This window comes from Oncorhynchus kisutch, linkage group LG13 (genome assembly GCF_002021735.2).
Source record: "Oncorhynchus kisutch isolate 150728-3 linkage group LG13, Okis_V2, whole genome shotgun sequence".
NCBI lineage: Eukaryota > Metazoa > Chordata > Actinopteri > Salmoniformes > Salmonidae > Oncorhynchus > Oncorhynchus kisutch.
In genome coordinates, this window is record NC_034186.2 from 26068113 (window position 1) to 26095027 (window position 26915).

The 26915-nt window shown below is 43.9% G+C and overlaps 1 protein-coding gene across 8 annotated transcripts; it reads right to left on the bottom strand.

Annotated features, from left to right (window-relative positions):
* Positions 1 to 9566: 9566 nt before the first annotated feature.
* Positions 9567 to 26883, bottom strand: nek1 (NIMA-related kinase 1). Of its 8 annotated transcripts, none has more exons than XM_031785877.1 (36): positions 26766 to 26883; positions 26040 to 26188; positions 25808 to 25904; positions 25304 to 25401; positions 25118 to 25201; positions 24959 to 25026; positions 24764 to 24850; positions 24142 to 24196; positions 23167 to 23367; positions 22961 to 23033; positions 22698 to 22849; positions 22400 to 22471; positions 22026 to 22085; positions 21893 to 21940; positions 21190 to 21270; positions 20833 to 21059; positions 20636 to 20758; positions 20379 to 20481; positions 20080 to 20154; positions 19117 to 19200; positions 18812 to 18985; positions 18538 to 18717; positions 18385 to 18441; positions 18007 to 18241; positions 17712 to 17840; positions 16679 to 16807; positions 16411 to 16581; positions 16089 to 16307; positions 15856 to 15961; positions 14246 to 14322; positions 13949 to 14172; positions 12558 to 12730; positions 12088 to 12404; positions 11855 to 11988; positions 11613 to 11745; positions 9567 to 10375 (listed from the first exon to the last, which is right to left on the bottom strand). In XM_031785877.1, the coding sequence occupies exons 2-36, from the start codon at positions 26154 to 26156 to the stop codon at positions 10362 to 10364; spliced, it is 4377 nt and encodes a 1458-aa protein (XP_031641737.1). In that variant the 5' UTR covers positions 26157 to 26188; positions 26766 to 26883; the 3' UTR covers positions 9567 to 10361. The 8 variants fall into 8 exon arrangements, with proteins under 8 accessions (XP_031641737.1, XP_020354886.1, XP_031641736.1 ...); XM_020499297.2 differs by having other exon boundaries at positions 17712 to 17791; positions 18087 to 18241; positions 18385 to 18444; XM_031785876.1 differs by having other exon boundaries at positions 18385 to 18444.
* Positions 26884 to 26915: the final 32 nt, after the last annotated feature.

Sequence of the window (26915 nt, forward strand, 5' to 3'; positions counted from 1 at the left end):
ACTGTTAATTATGGGATAGGAGAATATGGGACAGAAACCTACTAATGATATCCTTTTGATGTCTTTTTGCTCTCATAAATCTAAGAAATGAGGGTTGTGGTAGTACCAACAAAATAACTGACCACTGCAATAGTGGAATTTGTAGACAGTAGAATTCCCTCTATGGAGATTGAGTTTGCTCTAATATTGCTCTAATAGTAGAAATTGTAGTGTAGTTAATGGAGCTGTTGAGAGGATCGGGACAGGACTACAGTCCATGGTTATCATCAGGGCTTAAGAGCCCCTCTTTCATGCCTATGACTTCTGTAATTCTGTGAAATCAGACATTCTAAATTCACAGGTTTATTGCCATAAGAGCTGGGGGTAAAATTACAGCAGGTGTTGGCTGGAATTCAAGCAATACAAATTCTGCATTTGAAGGCTATATACGACAGACATGCACAGAATAGACATTAATTCAATTCTAGACATAAAACAAACAAATTAATATTGCAGAATCCTAGACATAAACAAAACAGTCTGTAAGCTGAATATACATTTGTTTAGATAAAGAGATATCAAGGTGGGTGTGAATGTGGATGGAATTATTTTCAGAAAATCAGACACACACACTTATCAAATAGACACTGCAGAATGATAAGCGTTGATATTCTCATCATGTATGCACCACAATAAACCCTGAAATGACCTCCTTCAGCAATCCACCCTTCTGCAAGTATCCAATAATTTGTTGGTATATTTGGCAAATGAACAGGCCAGACATTTATTTGCCACTTCAGCTTGTGGAATGTGATACACTTGGGAAGATACAACGACCACCTAATGCAATTCAGATAGCAGACTTGAAATGAAATTCGTAAATTAGAAATTGAATGACAAACAAATAAACACAACAGCATAAATATTGAATGTGCTGGTTGAAACACTAATCTATAGCAACTTCACACTGCTGGGACTGGAATAAAGCTCTTTTAAAGGAGGAGTGGGGAGGGAGGACCACATTCTAGCTCTGTGATACACAGATAACTCACATCATTATAGGGTGTAGAACATGAGCTAGGAACAGGGCTTTAAATCCACTGTATAGAATAGACAATGCATCCTCATTTTTAAAGGACCATGAAGGGGCTAGCATCTCAAAAGCACTTAGAAACATAAACTATGGGGAGTGACTGAGGAAGCATAATGTATATCGTCTCCTTCATTTCCATCATTTACTTCATGTCTTTCTGAGACACTAAACACATCCCCACAGCCATCTAATTTAATTTCCCTGTGAAACAATACTGTCGCATATTGTTATTTCAAATCAAATGTTATTGGTCACATACGCTGAATACAACAAACTACCTAGTTAGCTAATAAAAGTTTTAAATAGTTTTCCTATTCATATCTGGATCCCAGGACGCAGTTAGCGTTAACGCTGGGACCGCTGGTATATGTCCCGGGATCCTTGCTCAAACAAGGTGGTAATACAGTGCCTTGCGAAAGTATTCGGCCCCCTTGAACTTTGCGACCTTTTGCCACATTTCAGGCTTCAAACATAAAGATATAAAACTGTATTTTTTGGTGAAGAATCAACAACAAGTGGGACACAATCATGAAGTGGAACGACATTTATTGGATAACTTTTTTAACAAATCAAAAACTGAAAAATTGGGCGTGCAAAATTATTCAGCCCCTTTACTTTCAGTGCAGCAAACTCTCTCCAGAAGTTCAGTGAGGATCTCTGAATGATCCAATGTTGACCTAAATGACTAATGATGATAAATACAATCCACCTGTGTGTAATCAAGTCTCCGTATAAATGCACCTGCACTGTGATAGTCTCAGAGGTCCGTTAAAAGCGCAGAGAGCATCATGAAGAACAAGGAACACACCAGGCAGGTCCGAGATACTGTTGTGAAGAAGTTTAAAGCCGGATTTGGATACAAAAAGATTTCCCAAGCTTTAAACATCCCAAGGAGCACTGTGCAAGCGATAATATTGAAATGGAAGGAGTATCAGACCACTGCAAATCTACCAAGACCTGGCCGTCCCTCTAAACTTTCAGCTCATACAAGGAGAAGACTGATCAGAGATGCAGCCAAGAGGCCCATGATCACTCTGGATGAACTGCAGAGATCTACAGCTGAGGTGGGAGACTCTGTCAATAGGACAACAATCAGTCGTATATTGCACAAATCTGGCCTTTATGGAAGAGTGTCACGGTCTTCCTCCTCTTCATCTGAAGAGGAGAGGCGAAGGATCAGAGGACCAATATGCGGCGTGGTATGTGTTCATAGTGAATTTTAATTAAAGAAAGAACTGAACACTATACAAAAGAGTAACAAAAAACAATAAACCAACTACGACCGTGAAGCTACAAAATGAGACCTGTGCTGACACAAGCCACTAACATAGACAATCACCCACAAACAAACAGTGCAACCCAGGCTACCTAAGTATAATTCTCAATCAGAGACAACTAATGACACCTGCCTCTGATTGAGAACCATACTAGGCCGAAACATAGAAATCCCAAATCATAGAAAATCAAACATAGACTGCCCACCCAACTTACGCCCTGACCATACTAAATAAATACAAAACAAAGGAAATAAAGGTCAGAACGTGACAGTACCCCCCCCCCCCCCCAAAGGTGCGGACTCCGGCCGCAAAACCTTAACCTATAGGGGAGGGTCTGGGTGGGCGTCTGTCCGCGGTGGCGGCTCTGGCGCGGGACGCGGACCCCACTTCACCATTGTCTTAGTCCGCCTTATTGTCCGCCTCCGTGGCTTTCTAACCATGGCCACCCTTCTCAATGACCCCACTGGACAGAGGGGCAGCTCTGGGCAGAGGGGCGCGAAGCTCTGGGCAGAGGGGCGGAAGCTCTGGACAGAGGGGCGGAAGCTCTGGACAGAGGGGCGGAAGCTTGGGACAGAGGGGCAGAAGCTCGGGCGAGGGGCTGAGGGGCTCTGGCGCCTCTGGGCTGAGGGGCTCTGGCGCCTCTGGGCTGAGGGGCTCTGGCGCCTCCACTAACATAGACAATCACCCACAAACAAACAGTGCAACCCAGGCTACCTAAGTATGATTCTCAATCAGAGACAACTAATGACACCTGCCTCTGATTGAGAACCATACTAGGCCGAAACATAGAAATCCCAAATCATAGAAAATCAAACATAGACTGCCCACCCAACTCACACCCTGACCATACTAAATAAATACAAAACAAAGGAAATAACGGTCAGAACGTGACAAAGAGTGGCAAGAAGAAAGCCATTTATTAAAGATATCCATAAAAGTGTCGTTTAAAGTTTGCCACAAGCCACCTGGGAGACACACCAAACATGTGGAAGAAGGTACTCTGGTCAGATGAAACCAAAATGGAACTTTTTGGCAACAATGCAAAATGTTATGTTTGGCATAAAAGCAACACAGCTCATCACCCTGAACACACCATCCCCACTGTCAAACATGGTGGTGGCAGCATCATGGTTTGGGCCTGATTTTCTTCAGCAGGGACAGGGAAGATGGTTAAAATTGATGGGAAGATGGATGGAGCCAAATACAGGACCATTCTGGAAGAAAACCTGATGGAGTCTGCAAAAGACCTGAGACTGGGACGGAGATTTGTCTTCCAACAAGACAATGATCCAAAACATAAAGCAAAATCTACCATGGAATGGTTCAAAAATAAACATATCCAGGTGTTAGAATGGCCAAGTCAAAGTCCAGACCTGAATCCAATCGAGAATCTGTGGAAAGAACTGAAAACTGCTGTTCACAAATGCTCTCCATCCAACCTCACTGAGCTCGAGCTGTTTTGCAAGGAGGAATGGGAAAAAATTTCAGTCTCTCGATGTGCAAAACTGATAGAGACATACCCCAAGCGACTTACAGCTGTAATCGCAGCAAAAGGTGGCGCTACAAAGTATCAACTTAAGGGGGCTGAATAATTTTGCACACCCAATTTGTCAGTTTTTGATTTGTTAAAAAAGTTTGAAATATCCAATAAATATCGTTCCACTTCATGATTGTGTCCCACTTGTTGTTGATTCTTCACAAAAAAATACAGTTTTATATCTTTATGTTTGAAGCCTGAAATGTGGCAAAAGGTCGCAAAGTTCAAGGGGGCCGAATACTTTCGCAAGGCACTGTACATTGGCGAAGCAACTAGCCTAGCTGTTAGCTATCAAACTAGGCAACCAGGTCTACTATTGCTGGATACCAAGCACGCTAAGCGGTTAGCCCTTGTGGCTAGGGCCACACTTCTATTTGTCTGGGTTTTAGGACTACTGATTTCAAGAGTTTTCTACTGCTGGCGTCTCTCATTTCACGGAGTGAATAGCAGGCTCGTCCTACTATTAGCACTATCATGCCTCTGAAAAAAGACGAGGATCACATCTCTGCTGAGCAGGTACGTGAACCCTTGGAGGAGCAGAAAGTTTTCTACAAGGAAATTATACACCAGCAGGAAAATAACTTTAAAAGCTTCATACAAATGATCATGGAGTCTACCAACAAACGTCTGGACGACCTGACTAAAGAAGTACAAGACATTAAAAAAACCTTCAGTTCGCTATGAAGGATTTGATTTGATTTTTTACTTCACCTTTATTTAACCAGGTAGGCCAGTTGAGAACAAGTTCACATTTACAACTGCGACCTGGACAAGATAAAGTAAAGCAGTGTGACACAAACAACAACACAGAGTAAACAAATGTACAGTCAATAACACAATAGAAAAAAAGTATATATATACAGTGTGTGCAAATGGCGTGAGGAGGTAAGGCAATAAATAGGCCATAGTGGCAAAGTAATTACAATTACTGGATGTGGATGTATTGAAGACCACACAGGATACACTTCCCAGAAATTGTTCCTCTATGCAGAATGAAATCACCACAGGGAGGGAGGGCCTCCAGAACATGTCTGGGAAGGCAGAATGAAATCACCACAGGGAGGGAGGGCCTCCAGAACATGTCTGGGAAGGCAGAATGAAATCACCACAGGGAGGGAGGGCCTCCAGAACATGTCTAGGAAGGCAGAATGAAATCTCCACAGACAGGGAGGGCCTCCAGAACATGTCTGGGAAGGCAGAATGAAATCACCACAGGGAGGGAGGGCCTCCAGAACATGTCTGGGAAGGCAGAATGAAATCACCACAGTCAGGGAGGGCCTCCAGAACATGTCTGGGAAGGCAGAATGAAATCACCACAGGGAGGGAGGGCCTCCAGAACATGTCTGGGAAGGCAGAATGAAATCACCACAGACAGGGAGGGCCTCCAGAACATGTCTGGGAAGGCAGAATGAAATCACCACAGTCAGGGAGGGCCTCCAGAACATGTCTGGGAAGGCTGATTACCTGGATGGACAATCGAGGAGAAATAATCTTGTAATAGATGGTATCCACGAGAGCCAAAGTGAGACATGGGCTGAATCAGAGGACAAAGTTCAAAAGCTGTTTTCTGAGGAGCTACAATTGGATCAACAGGTTCAGCTGGAACGTGCTCACCGGTCTGAGAAACCAGGGGTCACTAGTGGTGCCAATGGAACCAGACCCAGGCCAATTGTAGTGAAATTTCTCAGGTCCAAGGATAACTTGCAGTCATTGAAAAAGCCAAACGTCTTAAAGGGTCCTTCATCTTCATCAATGAGGATTTCTCTATGCAGTCTGTCAAATAAGAAAGGAACTAATACCAGCCATGAAGGCTGCAAGAGAACGAGGTGACATAGCATATCTAAGGTATGACAAACTTGATTTGTTCACCCTCCCTCCCAAGGAGTTAGAACATTGTTCTAAAGCTGTATCAGTGGCACTAGGTTGCAGTGATCATAACTTGGTTGCACTCACTAGGAAAACTAAAATACCAAATGCTGGCCCTAAGGTAATCTACCCAAGGTCCTACAGAGGGTTCAATCAGGACTCATTTGTGGATGAGATTAATAATGTGCAATGGTTAGAAGTGTGCAGTAAGGACTATCCTGAAATGGCACTAAGTTTGTTTATGAGTATAGCTGATAAGCATACCCCTTTAAGGAAATGCACTGTGAGGTCAAACGGTGCCCCATGGATTGATGATAAGCTGAGAAATGTAATGATTCAACGTTATAATGCCTTAAAAGTAGCAGATAAATCTGGCACTCTGTTTGATAAGCAAAGTTTTTTTTAAATTAAGAAATCTTGTGACCAAGCTAAACAAAGGAAAGAAGAAGGGATTATATCAGCACAAAATTTATGAAGTAAAGGGTGATGGGAAAAAACTGTGGAAAACTTTGAACACTATTATGGGTAGGAATTCAAACATCTGCCTCTTTTGCTGAATCAGAGGGTATATTTATTACAAAACCACATGACATTGCTAACTAGTTGAATTAATATTTTCCAGTCAAAGTTGACAAATTGAGGAATGCTATGATTCCAACTGATGGCTCCACGTCAATCCCTGGTCCTATCACACTTAGAGTACTGTGGAGTTATATGGTCAATCACTGGCCCGGGGCGGCAGGGTAGCCTAGTGGTTAGAGCGTTGGACTAGTAACCGAAAGATTTCATGTTCAAATCCCTAAGCTGACAAGGTACAAATCTGTCGTTCTGCCCCTGAACAGGCAGTTAACCCGCTGTTCCTAGGCCGTCATTGAAAATAAGAATTTGTTCTTAACTGACTTGCCTAGTTAAATAAAGGTAAAATTAAAATTAAAAATAAATAAATGTACCCTTATAAAAGAGTGTATCATGAAGGAGAGGCAATGCAGGTTCGAATTTCATCAAGGAGAAAGGGAAGAGGTAGAAAGGACGCTGTTGTCTCTTTCGGATGACAAGTCACCTGGTACAGATAATCTTGACGCCAAATTGCTTAGAGTTATAGCTAACTAAATATCTACCCCAATCGCTCATATTTGTAATAAGTGCTTGATGTATGGGGTGTGCCCAGAAGTCTGGAAAGAGTCAAAGGTTATTCCACTACCCAAGGATAAAACATCTGCATTCACTGGTCCTAATAGTCTACTTGCTTGTGCTTGTGTTAAGTAAATTATTGGAAAAAATTGTATCTGTACAAATCAAGGATTATTTCTCATGTAATGGTCTGATAACGGATTTCCAGCAAGCAAACAAAGGGCATTCTACGAGTACGGCCTTAGCACAAATTACAGATGATTGGTTAAAGAGTATGGATGACAGGAAGTTAGTTGGTGCAGTGTTGCTAGATTTCAGTGCTGCTTTTGATGTAATTGATCATGAACTGTTACTAGGTAAACTCAAATGTTATGGTTTTAAGTCTGCAGCTCTATCCTGGATGGAAAGCTATCAATCCAGGAGAAGGCAAAAATTGTTATTTAATGTTAGATATTCAAACAGTAAAGATATACACTGTGGTGTTCCTCAAGGAAGTTGCCTAGGCCCACTTCTCTACTCTAACTTTACTAATGATTTATCTTCAGTAATGAACAAAGCAAGAATGGTCATGTATGCTGACGACTACAATGTATAGCACAGCGTCAGAATGTAATGAGCTAACAGATGTACTAAGCAGTGAACTAAGAATGGTGTCTGAGTGGGTTGAAATGAACAAATTGGTGTTGAACATTTCTAAAACGAAATGTATTGTATTTGGTTCAAGATATATGCTTGCTGATGATCCCCAATTGAATTTGTTGATGAAGAGAACGCATGTAGAGGCAAGTGAGGAAAGAAAAACTACTAGGCGTCATGTTGGACACAGCTTTATCATGGTCAGAATACATAGATAATATTGTTATTAAGATGCTGTTACAAGAAAATGTTGAGATTATGTAACATCAAGCACACTGAATCATGTGATTCAATCCCTGGTCCTATCACACTTAGAGTACTGTCCAGTTATATGGTCAAACCCTGGTCCTATCACACTTAAGAGTACTTTCCAGTTATATGGTCAATCCCTGGTCCTATCACACTTAGAGTACTGTCCAGTTATATGGTCAACCCCTGGTCCTATCACACTTAAGAGTACTGTCCAGTTATATGGTCAACCCCTGGTCCTATCACACTTAGAGTACTGTCCAGTTATATGGTCAATCCCTGGTCCTATCATACTTAGAGTACTGTCCAGTTATATGGTCATCTGCAGCAAAGAAAGATATAATAAAATAACATCTAATGCAATAGACCATATGACTGGACAGGAAATAGAAAGCATCAACTGAATGTTAAATGTGCTTCCTGTCAGGTATTTTAATTGTCTGTATTGTGTACTTTTTGAATGTTTGTCAAGTCTTGATTTGTGGTTGTTTGTAATGTCTTGTTAATTGGTGTTGGTGTTTCATGCCCTCTTCACGACTTTATTGGTGTTTGGACCATGATAGTTTGCTGGTGATGTGGACACTTTAAACTCAACGCACCCCACTACAGCCCCGTCGATGTGAATTTGAGTCATTACTGTAGTCCTCGATCATCTCCTTTGTCTTGCTCATGTTGAGGGAGAGGTTGTTGTCCTGGCACCACAATGCCAGGTCTCTGACCTCTATATAAGCTGTCTCATCATTGTCGGTGATCAGGCCTACCACCGTTGTCGTCAGCAAACTTAATGGTGTTGGAGTTGTGCTTGGCCACGCAGTCGTAAGTGAACAGGGAGTACAGGAGGGGACTAAGCACGCACCTGAGGGGCCCCCGTGTTAAGGATCTGCGTGGCAGATGTGTTGTTGCCAACCCTTACCACCTGGGGGGGCGGCCCGTCGGGAAGTCCAGGATCCAGTTGCAGAGGGAGGTGTTTAGTCCCAGGGTCCTTAGCTTATTGATGAGCTTTGTGGGCACTAGGGTGTTGAACGCTAAGCTGTAGTCAATGAACCACATTCTCACATAGCTGTTCCTTTTGTCCAGGTTGTGAAAGGCCAGTGTGGAGTGCGATTGAAATTGCATCATCTGTGGATCTGTTGAGGCGGTATGCAAATTGGAGCTGGTCTAGGGTTTCTGGGATGATGGTATTGATGTGAGCCATGACCAGCCTTTCAAAGCACTTCATTGCTACCAACGTGAGTGCTGCAGGCAGTAGTCATTTAGGCAGGTTACCTTCGCTTTCTTGGGCACAGGGACTATAGTGGTCCCTGTAGTCTGAGAATATTTGTTATTAGAATTTTGTCATTTAGTATGCCTTGGGTCAGGGGAAATCCACAGTAGGGTTCTCCCACTGTAGTCTGATCGCAGCTGAACAGTGGTTCCTGATGGACAGGACAACACAGGCCCCTCCTGCCCCCTTCAGTGAGAGTCAACCCTCAGAGAGTTGCCTGTAGATATGTAGGGCTCACCACATGCAGTGTCACAAAGTATATTACAACATAGTGATCCGTCATACAGTGGCTGGCAAAGCTTGATTGTGCAAGAGCTACAATTATCACCAGCCACCACACACACACACACACACACTTCTGAGAAAAGTTCAATAAAAATGAATGTTTTTGAAAACGCAGCAGTCTGAAATGTAACCTTAGTCCTTCTTGTGCGTAATGGATCTATGCAGAGTCATCATACACAAACATGCAAAAATGCATACAGTAAAACACCAAACAAGACTTAAATCAAAACAAAGATTAGAAAAAAAGCATTTATTTACAATATTTCCTTTATTATCAAATAAGAATAACGCTTTAAAATCAAAATCATTACCAGTAATTTATATCTTTACAATTCTCTTAACAGAGTAACAATCTGACTTGACATAAAGCAAACAAGTAGCAGTCCCTTGCAGCTGCTACCATGCCAACATCCTTAAACAAAAAGTGATCTTTCTTTTGAGCTGAACACATATTTTGGGGTTAACGGAACAGGTAAGAAATGTGAAAATGCATTAGATAACATTTAGCTGTATGAAAAAGTAATTTAAAAAAGGAGGTCCAACGGGTTTTTATGGAAAATATGTTTTGCACGTTTATAGAAGTTGACCTGGTTTGTATTGTGAGGATGGTGACTGGGTGGTCCTAACCCCAGCATTAGGAATATCACATGTACAATCACCTGTTTGACCTTTAAATTGACCATTTAATATGGTGCTGGTCCATGAATATATTCCAACAGATACAGACAGATTTATGTTTGACGAAACCTTCCATTTAACTTTGGTTACCAGAAAGTATTTCTTGATAATGCACTTTCATATGAACATGAAGTTAAAAAAGAGTGAGTCAGGTGTTTGAAGTGGAAGTAGGAAATACAGACATCAGTGTACTAGATAGCCTATTCAATCATGCAACTGTGCCAGAGCCTGGCTCCAACCCCTCCCAGATCCATCTATGGTCCCAACCCTCCACGCAGAGTCGTCTACCACATGCAGTGCACCTTGGGAAGACATCAGATGGCTAGCAGATTGTCAGAAGCTGCCAGTGGCTTGGACACATATCCCCTATTCATCATTATCTAAAAGAGGAAGAGGGGATGGAGAGAGAGAGAGAGAGAGAGAGATGTGAAGTTGCATGTTAAAACCAATGAGTCATTAGATAGGCTGTAGCATGAGTTGAGTACAGCTGAGTACACTCAGAGCCCCAGGTCAAATCAGCTTTCTTAATCTGAGGTGCTGGGCAAAAAGCTGAGCACATCACTTTTGCAGTCTTTATTACTAAATTCACATTTCCATTAATCGCAAATCAGTGACCTTAAACCCTGAACACTATAAAAGGTGTGAATCTGGCACCCTACAAGACAAAACAACCGTAACACAACATTCAGCAGGATCACCCCCTTAGGCCCAACAGTCAAACACACTCCATTCAGACATGTAACCCTTTAAGAATCAATGGAGGCTCTAATCTTCAGCGACAGGTTAGACTAATTCCCATTACAGGCAGACTCCAAGAGTAGAGCAGCAGAGTAAAAAGAGTTTGAAATCAGAAGCCTTGAGCTTCAGAGAGAAAGCCTCCTGCCTGGTTCCATTAACATTAGCATCTCTGCCTAAATGGAAGGGCTTGAGTCACACATCAGATCAAATAAAAATGGATCGAAAGGGAGGGAGCAAGGCTGTTAGAGACAAACAGACCAGCACTGGACATCTACACAGAATAGAGTGGTTAGGGGGGAGACAAGTGTTAATTTTATCCAAAGTGTTAGAGAGAACAAAACAAAGAGAGAGCATAGAGATATTCCAGAGAGAGCTTGAGAGCTGTCTGAAGCCTCTGCTCTCATGTCCTGGTGGAGTTCCGTTCTGTTCCATCAGACACAAATTAAACACTCCCTCTCCCCTCCCTTCCCCCAGCATATGACAGTTGACTTGGCACAGGGGTGAGGCGGGGGAGTGAGGGGGAGACAGACAGAGTCTTTAGGGTTTGTTTCACGTCGACATAGTCCCTAAGTGTCTGAGCCCGTGGGGCGTTAGGGGAGAATAGGATTGGGCAGATTAGATTAAAGGGTATATTGGCTCGCTCACGCAGTCTAGCACTCTGGGAAAACCTGTTTAAGAGGGAATCAGCATACTGGCTGAACACAACAATTAATAGAAAAACACATATGGGACCGTGCTTTAAACATGAGGGAAAAGAGATCCATCAAAACAAAGGGGGAATAAGAGAAGGTGGGATACACACTCACTCACTCACTCACTCACTCACTCACTCACTCACTCACTCACTCACTCACTCACTCTAACCCTCTTGATACTAACCCTCTTGGTAGGCTCCATCAGCCATGACCAGGTGAAGGATGTTGGGGTACAGGTGCTGGTGCTCAGTCCCAAGGATGTTCAGTACCATGTCGGGGCCCATGTCGATGTTCTCATCCTCATCTTCATGAATTGCCTTTAATGGTACAAGGACATCATGAAAATTCAATGACCATGTGTAATTGCTGTATGATAGATAATGAATGACTTCAGGAGGGTAGGGGGTAAGCAGGTCCCATCCATACCTTGATCTTGTTGTAGGCCTCTATAAAGTTCTCAAAGCCCATCTCCTGCTCCAGGTTAAACCGCAGCTCCTCCAGACGGCTGAATATGCTGTCCTGCTGTTCAGCCGCACCGTCCTCCTCCTCACCACTGTCATCTGTTGTTCACACACAATCCTATTAACAATCTGCTTCTGGCTGCATGCATTGTAGCTACAGTATTGTGCATGTGGATGAAGGAAGGATTACTAATGTACCCGATTGCCATTCTTCATTGAGCTGGCTCTCACTGCTGTGGTGCTCCTCTTCTTCCAGGCCGTTGGTGAGTGTGTGTCCTGCCTCTTCATCACCTGGACTCCCATTAGAACCCTCCTCCTCATCCACAGCCATCCCATTCAGCTCCTCATCATCTTCATCCTCAGCAGGGTTGCCGTTAAAGCCATCGCCTCCCTCTTCCTCTGGAGGACTACCAGAGTTAGAGCCAGATCCCCCCTCATCTTCCTCGCTGCGCTCCTCCTGCAGGAGTCTCTCCATGGAGGCCCTTAGCTCCCTCAAGTCATCATCCTCATACACACTGAGAGAACACAGCTCATAGTACTCATAGCACGTCATGTTTTCAAACTGCACAAAGGACGTTCCACAAAACAGAGAAGTGAAATTGGGTTTCTTTGTATTCTACATATACTCACTGTGTGTGTGCGCATGTGTAGTGCAATGAGTATCTTACTCTTCAGTCTCTGATTGTTCATCCTCTTTGGCCTCTTCTTCCTCCTCTTCCTCCATGTCCTCTATATCCAGATTGTTGTCGTTGTCAGGGGCAACCGCCCCGTTGGCCCCTCCTGCCTCCTGTAGAGAGCTGAACAGTCTGCTGAGGTCTGGTAGAGAGCAGGTACGCAGCATCTGAGGACAAACAGTAAAGCACCGGTCACACACCCACCATGACTAAATAAATATCACAGATGCATATTTTTAGCACCAACTTTACTTTTTTTTTAAAGTTTGCAACAGGATTAGTTTTTTTGCCATAAGTTATAGTGCAAGTCAGGTGCCCAGAACATCAAGGAAATTAATCAAATTGTAATCAAATTCCTTTTGGGGCGGCAGGGTAGCCTAGTGGTTAGAGCGGTGGACTAGCGGTGGACTAGTAACCAAAAGGTTGCAAGTTCAAATCCCCGAGCTGACAAGGTACAAATCTGTCGTTCTGCCCCTGAACAAGTGAACCCCTAGGCAGTCATTGAAAATAAGAATTTGTTCTTAACTGACTTACCTAGTTAAATAAAGATTTTTTAAATGTTTAACCTGGGGCCAGTTGAGGTATCAGTTGGAGCATGTTCGAGGACATGTGTGCAGGTGTGTGTGCATGCGTGAGGCTGGCCAGTGGAGTGGCCTCTGGTATGATGACACATCAGGGATGTGGAAGAATTGCATTAATAACGCTTTGTCCAGGGAGAGCCATTGCTGAAAACACATACATGTAGGGCTCAAAGCTGGACCAGAGTACACACACGGATCAAAGGTAGAGCTCTGACACACCCATCCCTACAAACAAATAACAGGGAGCTTCGCCTGTGTCTCTCTGCACCTCTCTCCTTCGTCCCTGATGGATGTTATGAAAAATGCAGGAAGATAAATAGCCTCTCTCATCATGCCTTCTTCAGACCATGTGATTAATATGACTGGCTCTATTCCAAAGCCCTTCATTAATAAAGACTGAATCAAAACCTAAAAATACCACAGAACCTCCACATTTCTCAGGCACAGGCAGAAGGGTCAGAGTACATTTCCTAAACATCCTCTACAGCTGAACATCACCTTAGAGGATAGAATAAAAGATCATATTAAATGGAAGGTACAGATCCTGTCATGTGATTGATATAGAATACTGGCTGATAGAAATTAACCAGCCAATTTCATTCACCTCTGAAAGATGTTGTTTGTTCATTTTATAAAAGGAGAATATGCTTGTTACTTGTGTTGTGTTGTATTATAAGAGGATGTTCAGGGTCACCATAACAGTGCAATTATGTTAATAGTTATTCATAATTATTTAGCAATTCCACATCCATTCATTCTCCTTAGTTCTTATCTCCAGTCTCCTTGAGGAGAAGTGTTGTTCACCTTTGGGTTGTTGGCATCAAACTGGCCGGTGGAGAGGCCGATGAGGAGGGCGTTGTGGTGTTTGGAGCGGAGAGGAGAGACGGAGCGTGAGCGTGAGGCTAGAGAAGAGGACGAGTCCTCCATGGACGACTGGGCTGACATAAGAACCAGAGCTGCAGTACGGCGGTGGGCCGGCGAGGAGCACAGCTTCACAAACAGAGGTTCCTCATACACAGGTGCTATACCTAGAGGGAGAGAGGGAGGTGAGTATGGGACACCAAAGGCAGTTTAGTTTTAGAAGTGTCTCTCTCAGCTTACCGGAGGATTCAGGTTGCTTCTCTGCTTTCTCCCCAACCTCTTTGGTTTCTGCTGGTGTTACTCTGCCCTCTGGTGGCCTAATAGGAGAATCATATACAAAATCAAGACATAATTCTTGATAATTGAGTTTCATGAACATTTCTTAAAACCACTTAGATGTCAACACCCCTTAGGGGACCTGCGTGGTTCTGGTACCAGTTCCGACTGACATTTTCAATTATAAATCGATCTGGTTCCCACAGACACAGTATATTTTTGTGAAATCTAGGATGTGAAATCTGGAAACCACTTGAAGCTGGGATGTCCCTCCTACCATTTAATTTGCCCTTCCAACTGTCCATCAACTCCTGGCTGAACCATATGTACCAACCACTGACAAAGCAAATGCCTGCAATCCTTACACCGTAGTGCAGCAGGAGAGCGTTATTTCACCACTATAGCAGCACATTCAGAGGTCAATTTATAGCTAGTAATCTAAAATAACTCCACTTTGTTTGTCATAGATGTACAAGATGTATATGAGATTAAAGGAGAGTGAGTTCCTAATTAGTTTTGGAAGCCAAGATAGAGATCTGTGTGACGTTCACAGCAGTGAGGGGGTGGATGTTTTGATCAAGAGAGACCTTGAGAAAATATGCACATTTTCTAAACACTAAACATACAAATCTTATAGTTAGTGGTTTTCTAATTTGATTATACTATATTAAGAAAGCAGATGAGCAATTTCAAGTCTTATTCATACAATTTTGTTGAATAGGAAATACGTCATAAAATATATTTCATATTTGAACTGTGTACTTGAGCTTGTGTCCTCCAAAGTGACTACACCTCAGCAATTATATCAGAAAGGTGAGATTTGAGTATGCAGTATTACTAGTTATTGTTTATGGTCCTCTCATTATAATTGCTTTTGGGAATTACGTAGATTACATTTTAGGATACATGGAGTTACATAAATTAAACACTCAATATTATGTCTAAGCGGGCCTCCCGGGTGGCGCAGTGGTCTAGGGGCTGTGCCACCAGAGACTCTGGGTTCGCGCCCAGGCTCTGTCGCAGCCGGCCGCAACCGGGAGGTCCGTGGGCGGACACACAATTGGCCTAGCGTCATCCGGGTTAGGGAGGGTTTGGCCGGTAGGGATATCCTTGTCTCATCGCGCACCAGTGACTCATGTGGCGGGCCGGGCGCAGTGCACGCTAACCAGGTCGCCAGGTGCACGGCGTTTCCTCCGACACATTGGTGCGGCTGGCTTCCGGGTTGGATGCGCGCTGTGTTAAAGAAGCAGTGCGGCTTGGTTGGGTTGTGTTTCGGAGGACGCATGGCTTTCGACCTTCGTCTCTCCCGAGCCCGTACGGGAGTTGTAGTGATGAGACAAGATAGTAACTACGAACAATTGGATACCACGAAATTGGGGAGAAAAGGGGGTAAAATTCAACAAAAAAAAATACTAATATTATGTCTAAGGCTTCATTACAGTTCAAGTCACATGTTAGTTTAAAGGTACAGGTTTTTAATCCAATGTAAATCACATTAGGTCTTGATTAACTAAACCTATTCTTGGATTAGATTTCTGTAATCCAGCTCCAGTGGGGAGCCAGCAAACCCTCACCCCAGCGGCAGGGCTCGTTTCTCCCAGGCCTGCACTACTCCAGCTGGTGAATTTGAGGCCTGCTTTGGGCACTCCTCCAGGACCACTGACTCCAAGTCTGCTGGATCTGGAGAGAACAAGAGAACAACTGACTGAGTGATTTAGGTGGTGTTATATAATACACTGACTGCATGTCTCTGGATGAAGATTGCTAGTATCTGACAACCTGTATAGTATGTAACCCACTCCCTCACCCTCCATCTCTATCGGTTTGGGTGGGGTCTTTAGCATCTCTTCTAATATAGCCTGCCTCTTCTCCTGACCCGTCACGTCTACTGAGATCGTCCCCTCTTCCTGATCTTGGACCTCTGTGTTCTTAACGACAGATATCACAGCAGGTGGGCTTGCCTCTGAATGCATCACTTCCTTAGTTCCACTCACACCAACCATCTTAGCCGTCTGATTCAAGTTGTCTGAATGGGAACCAATCAGAATCATTAGCACTTAGACGTTGAGTCTGTACGGAATGTGGTTGGTAATGGTAAGTGTGTGTTGATGGGTATATTAAGGACTCGCCAGTGAGTTTCTCTTCACAGATGTTGACATTCCCCAGCAGCTGGGTAAGAGGCTGAAGGTCCGCCTCCTGTAGAACTCTCAGCACCTGAGAATCCGGGCTCCGCCCCCATGCTTTTCTAGGGGCGCCGTCCTGTAGCACATCCATCCGAATGACCTCACCCACTGTCTGTTCTACAACATACACAAACAGATATCTATTAGTATACATGTAGATATAGTCTGGATGTAGGAGATATTGTGCTGGAATACATGCATCTAGGTTATTCACCAGCGGTCCTGATACAGGTATCCTCTAGGGTTTGCTGAGCTACAGAGAGAATAGACGGAGATCCAGCCTCCCATTTCTTCCTGTCCCCACCAGAGGACGGTCTCTCCTCTGGAGACAGAGCCTGAGAGCCTGGGGAGAAAGAGAGGAAGAGAGATGGAGCTCAGAATCAAAAGGGTGAGGGTAAGGATCCACGGTTCTTGTCAATCCAGCAATTCATACAGGTCCTAGTCCTTTCTATAGCGGTGCCTCTTCAACCTCAGGAGGCTGAAGAAATTCGGCTCGTCACCAAAAGCACTCACAAACTTCTACAGATGCACAATCGGGCTGTATCACCACCTGGTATGGCAACTGCTCCGCCCACAACCGTAAGGCTCTCCAGAGGGTAGTGAGGTCTGCACAACGCATCACCGGGGGCAAACTACCTGCCCTCCAGGACACCTACACCACCCGATGTCACAGGAAGGCCATAAAGATCATCAAGGACAACAACCACCCGAGCCACTGCCTGTTCACCCCGCTATCATCAAAAAGGCGAGGTCAGTACAGGTGCATCAAAGCAGGGACCGAGAGACTGAAAAACTGCTTCTATTTCAAGGCCATCAGACTGTTAAACAGCCACCACTAACATTGAGTGGCTGCTGCCAACACACTGACTCAACTCCAGCCACTTTAATAATGGGAATTGATGGAAATTGATGTAAAATATATCACTAGCCACTTTAAACAATACTACTTAATATAATGTTTACATACCCTACATTACTCATCTCATATGTATATACTGTACTGCCGTTCTGTACCATCACTCATTCATATATCTTTATGTACATATTCTTTATCCCTTTACACTTGTGTGTATAAGGTAGTAGTTTTGGAATTGTTAGGTTAGATTACTCGTTGGTTATTACTGCATTGTCGGAACTAGAAGCACAAGCATTTCGCTACACTCGCATTAACATCTGCTAACCATGTGTATGTGACAAATACATTTGATTTAAGAGTCCGGCTCTAGGAGACAGATGGTATAACTCACCAGTCGTTCTGATACAGGTCTCTTCTAGAGTCTGCTGAGCTACAGAGAGAATAGACGGAGCTACAGCCTCCCACTTCTTCCTGTCCACACCAGAGGACGGTCTCTCCTCTGGAGACAGAGCCTGAGAGTCTGGGGAGAAGGAGAGGAAGAGAGATGGAGCTCAGAATCAAAATGGTGAGAGTAGGGATCCAGGGGTTCTTGTCAATCCAGCAATTCAAACAGGTCCTAGTCCTTTCTATAGCGAACACGATTCTGTTTAAGAGTCCGGCTCTAGGAGACAGATGGTATAACTCACCAGTCGTTCTGATACAGGTCTCTTCTAGAGTCTGCTGAGCTACAGAGAGAATAGACGGAGCTACAGCCTCCCACTTCTTCCTGTCCCCACCAGAGGACGGTCTCTCCTCTGCGATAGGCTGGCTCTGCTGGGGGGTGGGGCATAGTTCTTCTGAGGGTGTGGCTGACACCTCCTCCTCAGGGCTCTGGGCCTTCAAGTTCTGATTCAGTCTCCGGAGAATCTCCTTCTTCTCACTCTGAAGAAATCACCAATAAAACCAAACATATAGTCACTGTCTTACTATAAACCAAAAGGCACTGCAACCAACTAGCCTCAGTGTAAAATAGTAATTTTGTGAAGCAGCACTGTGCTGTATTGGAAGTTATTGACCCAACTCACCTTAATGACGTCCGTTTTAGGAAAGTCATCTTTAAAAGAGCTCTGCACAGACGCAAGCTGCTGGGAGACAGACAAATGGGAGAAAGAAAGCATGTGTAATAAAAATGGAATAATGGAGGAAAATAACTGTGAAAGCTTTAAGTGTTTACTGACTGCTCCCACGTCCTTCAGAGCAGAAGTCATGGAGATGACAGGGGTGGAGGGTTTGGATGCAGGCTGGGCTCTAGCTACAACGTCCTGTACAGGGAGGGAGGGGCCAGGCCGAGGGGGAGGAGCTAGCTCTACTGCTACACCTCCTGCTACCATTCCCACCTTCACGCCTCGAGCTGCAAGCTGACAAAAACACACCACAATCAATGTTAGTGATTTTAATCCTACACATGCTGTACAATTGTAGCAGATGAGCTTGAGGAGTATGGGGACTTACGTGATCCTCCCAGGCTCTCTTTTCTCTCTCATAGGCCTCTCTCCTTTTTTTCTCTAGCTGTTCCTTCAACACAGCAGCACGGGCCTGCGCTTGGGCCTTCAGGGCTTCAATCTTCTTTCTCCTCAGCTCTGTCTCCTCACAGGACTCCTTGCTGTCTGAGCCATCACTGTCGTACTGGATTGATCACCCGAACAACCAGAGGATGCCGCCATTACCCGCAAACAAAAATGCCAAAACATAACAGAAGTTCAGAGGCTGATTAAAAGGATGTTATGCTGATGTGTTCTAAAAGGGTGGAAGGATACCTTCACTCCTCTGAGGCGTGCTTTGATCTGCTGTCTCTCATTGAAGTTCTGTAGCCTGATCTGCCTCAGCCGGGACAGGTACTCCTGAGAACATAACTGCAGAAGTTATACTAACATACAAACAAAGAGTTCACATATTGCTAAGAGGCTACAGCACGGATCAGACTCACACAGGTTACACATCATATGACACAAAGCTATACAACATACACAAGCAGATGACAAAATAATCCACTAAAATGGTTTCCTATAACAAATGACATGTAAGAACCGAGGTAAAATCAGTCATCCACATACTTGATACTGCAAGAAAGACACTGGTGTAATATATAAAAACAATGCTTGGGTTACTCAAACACCTAAAAAGGAAGTTACTTGAGATTCATTTATTCCATAAAAAAAATGCTCAAAAAAAGGGACAACATATAATGTGCACAAAAATATGTTATGGAAAGGGGATAAAAAGCTATTACTGGTGCACCAAATGTATGAGGTCTGAATCACACTTGTGCATTGACACACACACCTGGTGACACAGTACATGCAATACAGGGAGTCGGACACTGGGAGGTGCTGCTGGGTGACTTTGACTGCAGAGTTACAGGAATAATCCAATCAAAAAATATACAGTCCCAAAATATTAAGAAAGTCAGCAATCAGGTTTTCAAGAGTGTTTTGCATCATGATGATCTGGCAAGTGACAACTTGCTTTTTGAAAGCCCATCTTGAAAACTTGATTGCTGACATGCAAAACATTTTGGGACTGTATCAACAGTCGATTAATGAACAAAATACAAAAAGATAGTTTTTAAGTGGATTATTCCTTTAAGGGGATGTGTCTGAGTGTAGTGTCATGCAGACACAACTGAAGAGGGCAAGCCAAACCCAGGCATGTTGTTATGAGTGAGGGATCAGATGGGGTGAGGCCGGCTGGACATCCAGAGCTGAGAGCTGGGCTCCTACCTCCTCCTCTTTGTTGGGTTTGGGCCTGCTGTAGCTGGACCGACCATAGATGGCTGCCAGGTTTTGCCGGGCACCCTGTTCACCGTTCAATTCAACCACATTTCACATGTATAAAAATGTGCTGCAAACTCCGGTAAGCATGCAATTCAACCTTGATTCCAGATCGACACTTTGGTTATTAACCATGACCATACAACAACCCCGTTATCTTTTGTGAGAACTTAACAGACTTTATAGAGCCATCCTATTGTTCAGTGAGCAGAAGTATAGAAATGGGGGGCAGGAAGGAGAAAACGTACCAGCTGTCCCTCAGCGCGGACCTTGTTCAGCATGGCATCTCTCTTACGCTGCAGAAACTCCTGAACCTGATTTGCCCGTTCAGCTGCTGCGTGACCCCGTTGCCTGGAGACAGTTGGAGAGGAAGTTATTTAATTGACTTAGTATTGATAAAACGTAAGGAATAACTAATAAATATGATCCAATATCAAGCAAAGCTTTTACTGCCAGTCAGAGACAGAGTAATGTTTTCTAGAATGGTTTGAGACCAACCACGGACCTGCTAACATGGGTTTGTTTGGTGACATACTCTAGCCTCCGTAGCTCTCTCTTCACCACATCAGGGTCTGGGAGACGAGCAGGGCCATTGGGCAGCACTGAGCTGGCAGCAGCTGGCACACCCCTTACACATACAAAACAACACAATCAGTCACCTGAGTCAATAAATTACCCAAAGGAAATGATGGCTGAACCCACCTAACAGGAGTGTCTCCTCCTGCTGTGAATCCCTCTCTGGCACCCTCTTTGGGCTGAGGTTTGGCCAGCTGGTCCAGAGCAGCATGGTAGTGTTCATACGGGCCCCTGCTAGGGGAGAGCGGGGCAGGGCCTGGGGTGGGGCCCTGGACAGGACATGGAGCAGGAAGCAGGGGCTCTGGGACAGGAGCTGCAAACCCAGCCATCATACCACCACCTCCTACAAAACACTGGGGACAGATAAGACTGTGAGTTAGAGAGGAGAAGCTTTGATTGATGATAAAACATCTCCAGTGTAGTGAGACTAATGAAGTGAAACCACAGTAGATGATGATTGGGGGGGGGGGGGTCATTCTGTACCTTCCTCTCTGGACTGCTGCCTCCACTAGAGCTCAGGACGTGCCTCCAGCCCTGCTCTCGAGCTCGGTTGATCCGGTTTATCTGGGGGTCAAAGTTCACTAGTCACTATAAGCATTACATGAAATGCTTAAGTTTGATCGTCACTACTCTAATGTCATAATGTTACATAGTGTAAATAACTACTGTTTACAGTTATACTACCCCCACTGTCAAGGAAGGCACTAAAAATTGTCAAAAGACTCCAGCCACCCAAGTCAGAGACTGTTCTCTCTGCTGCCGCATGGTAAGCAGTACCGATGCACCAAGTCTAGAACCAACAGGACCCTGAACAGCTTCCACCATCAAGTCAGAAGACTGCTAAATAGTTACCCAAATAGCTACCTAGACTTTCTGCAATGGCCACCTTTTGACTCATCACATACGCTGCTGCTATTGCTTATTAGCTATCCTGTTGACTAGTCACTTTATCCATATGTACCCGTCTACTTCAATTACCTCATACACCTGCACATCGACTCAGTACTGGTGTTCCCTGTATATAGCCAAGTTATCGTTACTCATTGTGTAGTTATTCCTTGTGTTGTTATTTTTTCAGATTATTTTTCTCTCTGCATTGTTGTGGGGCCCGTAAGTAAGCACTTCACTGTTAGTGTACAACTGTTGTTTACGAAGCACGTGGCAAATAACATTCAATTTGACTCACCTTTTCCCGCTCATATCTCTTCATCTGTCCAGCCTTCAACAGAAACATCTGAAGAACAAATAAAGATGAACAATCTGAAGTTTAATATTTCAGATGTAATACAGTATATCAAATGCTTAGACACCCAGCTGACCTGCTCCCTCTGTTTCCTCTCTTTCTCAATCAGCTCCATCCTTTTCTTCCTGGCACCTTCCTGTAGTGTAAACACAATAGTCAACATGAAACCACGAACTTACTAAGACGCAAGAGGTTCACTGCTATAGAACAGGTATACAAGGAGGGGGAAAAAGAGCACTCTTTAGGCAGGTTAGGAGAAAGAGGGAGGGCTATTCAAACTGTCTGGAAGAGGAGAAGTGGGGGGCTGCACTCTGTTTGGATGAGTGATGATGAGGAAGAAAAAGGATGTACGTCAGGAGGGAACTTTATGTGGGTGGGGTAATGGAAGGAAGAAAAGGAGATGCAGGGGTTAATACAGGTTACAGGAGGCGCTCTCTCTGTTGTAGCTACCTCATATTTCCTCCTCTCTTCCTCCACTCGACTCACTCTCCTCTGGGGTACTGCTGGGAGGGGGACGGGGGCCTGAGCAACATATAACACTGGGGTTCAGACTCAGAGGACACACACACACACGCCCATCCATGTCCCACTGAGGTGTAACATGACAGACATCTTCATAACACACATTCATAACCAATATGAATAGATCTGTCTCAGTGGAGGGGCAGTAGACAACGATGCACAGCCAGTATAGGATCATCCTGTTGAGAAGGCTGAAAGACGCCACTGGCTCTCTTCCAGTACTAACCATCTTGTGTTTGACGGCTGGTTTCCACTCTGCAGGTTTCATGGCTGCATCTGAGGCTTTCCTGACATTTAAAGGCACTCCATATTTGGCGGCTGGTTTGGTGATCTTCTGGGCTGGAGTTACAGGCATGGGAGCAGGGGCGCGACGCTTGGCTAGAGAGGGTAAGAAAGATACTACATTACAAAGTTGAGGTTCTTGGTGTAAGAGTGAGGCATGTGTATTCATTCAAATGTGTTAGCATTTTATGTGGTGTGTGTGTTTACCTGATGCCGCCTGCGCCACACCTGCTTTAGGCTGCTTGTGGAGGAAGCTATGGCTGAATTCCTGAGCGATAATCTGAATGGGAGAAAACCAAACGTCATATTGTTGTGCTGAAAAGACTAGATTCACAGTGTGTGTATCATACTGTCAAAGGGCTAACAGTCCCTGGGACCTTGTGTGTGTGTGTGTGTGTGTGTATGTATCCTACCTCTGGGGTGAGGAACCTGAAGATTCTGTGGGAGAGGAAGGGTTTGTCGAGGATAGAGCTGACAGAGGGTCTCTCCCGGGGGTTGCGTCTGAACAGCTGGCCCATGAGAGAGCGAAGGTCCTGGGAGTAGTGGATCGACACAGGGGGGTACGAGCCCCGGATGATCTTCAGAACCAGGTTCTTCATATTACCTGCCTCAAACTAAGAGGGAACACACACGGTATACTTCCTTAATAACTAAAATAGCAAGCCAGACACAACCAAAGGGAATGACTGATTACACGAATGGCCTCTTCTGACATTATGAATAGTGGTCCTGTGTGGCTCAGCTGGTAGAGTATGGTGCTTGCAATGCTAGGGTTATAGGTTTGATTCCCACAAGGGACCAGTACAAAAGTCTGAAAATGTGTGCACTCACTAATGTAAGTTGAAATCAAATCAAATTTTATTTGTCACATACACATATTTAGCAGATGTTATTGCGGGTGTAGCGAAATGCTTGTGTTTCTAGCTCCAACAGTGCAGTAATATCTAACAAGCAATTAACAATTTCACAACATATACACACAAATCTAAAGTAAAGGAATGGAATTAAGAATATATAAATATTAGGCGAGCAATGTCAGAGCGGCATGGACTTAGATACAGTAGAATAGAATACATATGAGATGTAATGCAGAATATGTAAACATTCTTAAAGTGACTGTCGCTTTGGATAAGATTGTCTCCTTAATAACTCAAAATGTATAAATGTAATTAATATTATTAGACCTTTTTAGAATTAAACAGACCACATGCTCAGCAGATATGATCAGCCATTAAAAAAGACTATCTGAAACACAACTGACTCCAGAGAGAATCATCATGCATTATATATGGGAGAGAGTGAGCGTTCATATTGTGCCTGCCCCAGGTTCACTCTGTAACTGACTTTAAGATACACCTAAACACACACACACACACACAAATACTTACTGCATGCTTTAGCGTGCACATTTCATACAGGACACACCCCAGGGCCCAAACATCACTGGAGGAGTGAAAGGGAAAGAAAGAGAGAATACAGATGGAGAGAGGAGGGATAAGTTCTCTGGGATTGGTACATTACATTCTTGCTCACACAGTATTGCACATACATTATTGCTAAAGATGCTTTTCTACACATTAGCTAACGTGGAAAGAAAGGCACTTCTGTTAACAAGAAGACAACCATAGGCTGCTGTAGTGTGAGGCTGCATGCTACAGTTCATTAAGACAAATACAGACTCATGTAACTGAGGTTGATTAGATTACATGATGCATACTTAAATAGGTTAGAATCAATACAGGTGTCCTGCCCAGGACTCTGGATGTACACCAGCCAGGAAGTTGACTCCATAAAGGCTATACATGAAACCATTACATAATCATAGTGGTGTAGCCATTGACTCAATGACTCTGCATTATTCTGAGTGTGTGTGACAAATTAAATGATTCAACTCTGCACCTTTTAAATGGTAGTTACAAACTCACATTGACATGCACAAAGAGAGAATCCTAAAAGTTCACATCCCATCATGAGACAATGCCCCCTCAACCAGATATGGGTGCAGGTTACCTTTTGTTGTTGTACGGTTTGTTTTCACAAATCTCAGGTGACAGGTAGTATGGCGTCCCGATACATGTCCTGGCTAGCTCCACAGTACTGAGAAAGAGGATTGTGGAGTTACTGAAATGGAGATGAACATTGCAAAGAAGTTGCCCCCTTTTCACTAAACAGGGGACAGATTCTTTAGTATGTTGTATGACTCACCTATTCAGCACCCTGGCAATCCCAAAGTCTCCTAGCTGTATGGTTCCATCTTTGGTCAGAAATATGTTCTAAAAGTTCCAAACCATATAAGTATGATGAGTAATGTGTACTACAGTATGCTCAAAATTCAGGGGACAGGGTCTCTAACTTCTTATTTACCTGTGATTTGATGTCTCTGTGGAGGATCTTACGGTCATGTACATGCTTCAAGGCGAGGCATATCTGCACCAACCAATCCAGGATCTATAAAGATACAGACAGAGTCAAACGCATGTTCATAACATCCATCCATCCATGACAAAAATCTGTCTGTGGGGGCATTTTCACCTGCCTCTTATGTTTTACCTGCTCCTCAGGGAACTGCACTCCTTTCTGAGAGTTGATCGTCTTGAATAGGTCTCCTCCCTCACAGTAATCCATTACGATGTACAGACATCCACACTCTAGAAAACACACAGAGAGAAAGCATTGGTTCAACCAACCTGTCTGTGTTACACTGTGCTAGAAGACACATAAACCTAATTATTAGATCTCCCTGGCCAGGCTGAAGTTAAACACACACTACAGGATTGAATCTGGAGGGAGAGGTCTGTCTAGCTCTAGTTTCATTAATGAGCCAGACAGATAATCTACTTCTTTTCTGGAAGCTGCTGCCAAGTCTCACACATCAACTGAGATTGATCACGTTGCTTCATCAGAAATCATACCACAGGTGAAGGGCTCTGTATATTACAACCCTAAAGTCTCAAGGAAATTGATATAGGCATAGAGGCATTCTGGCCATCACTGCTGACTATTGACCTCTGAACTCAGGTCACTGGACTGCATGGTGCACAGGTTGTTGTTTACCTTCAAAGGACTCTTTGTACTGGACGATGTTGGGATGGCTCATGTTGGCCAGAACAGCCACTTCTTTACGGGACTCCTGTCTCTCTTTACTAGACATCTGCCATAGAAAGTGAGACAAATGGAGAGGAAAAGGAAGACATTGATAATATCATATTATGGGTGAAATATAATTTCCATAACATCATGTAGGGCTAAATTGTAATTATGTCATATACGGTTCTCTGTGGCTTACCCGGGAGATGCCAATCTCTTTGATGACATACTGTTTTCCATCCTCCCTGGATTTGACGAGAATTGCCTTCCCGAAGGAGCCCTCCCCAATCTTCCTCACCTTTTCATATTTATCCATGTCTCTGAAACAGATGACTCCTCATTCTGGGGCTGGTAGGACACAAAAACACACCGTTTTTTTACTCACCACCAAAAGTATGTGGTCACATGGAACGTTTTCAGAAGAACTACCTTTGGGCTACTGTACTATTCTAAAAACCACTGTAAGGATATATGGGCTGCCTGCTTTGTATTCGTTGTCCATTATTGATGTTGATGATGTTGATTCAAGGAGTAGAGTGTAGTGGTGCAGGTGTAGTAAGTTTCCATCATTCAAAGCTTAACTCATTAATACAAATTTACACGAGACCCTCTGTGTTTACCCCGCCCGCCCCCGCCCCAAAATACATATTTTGGTCTTTATTTTGATCGAATGCTGTCAATGTTGGGCTACATTATCATGAACTGTTCTCATTCCCATGCTATGATAAGGATGGGCCTGCTGGACAGTGCTAGTAGCTAGCTAGTTGACAGCCTGGCACCTAGCTAGTATGAGGCTGAGGATGATAGCTCTCAAAAACACAAGCCATGCATTTGAATGAGAGTTTGACAGCCACTAAAAAGGCTCCGTTGTCAGTCTGTCAACACTCGCTTTGAAATCGTAGAAATTTAGCTCAAATGTACTTACCACTAAGATATTTGATGCATCGTATCAGAGATCTCCGTACTGCTACAAAATGCCCCTTGCGCTCTCTATCTAACTACAGTGGTGCAATACTTTCGTTTCATTGGTCGACTCCACAAAATTCCCGTTCCTAGCGGCTAATAAAACAGTCAA

Excerpts from the sequence above, each read along its gene's own strand:
- nek1 (XM_031785876.1), bottom strand. The coding sequence starts at position 26,156 with ATGGATAAATATGAAAAGGTGAGGAAGATTGGGGAGGGCTCCTTCGGG. Across the intron at positions 23,368-24,141 it reads TGTGCACGCTAAAGCATGCA|TTTGAGGCAGGTAATATGAA; the intron begins GTAAGTATTTGT and ends GTTCCCTCTTAG. Across the intron at positions 20,759-20,832 it reads GGAGGAGACACTCCTGTTAG|GGGTGTGCCAGCTGCTGCCA; the intron begins GTGGGTTCAGCC and ends TGTATGTGTAAG.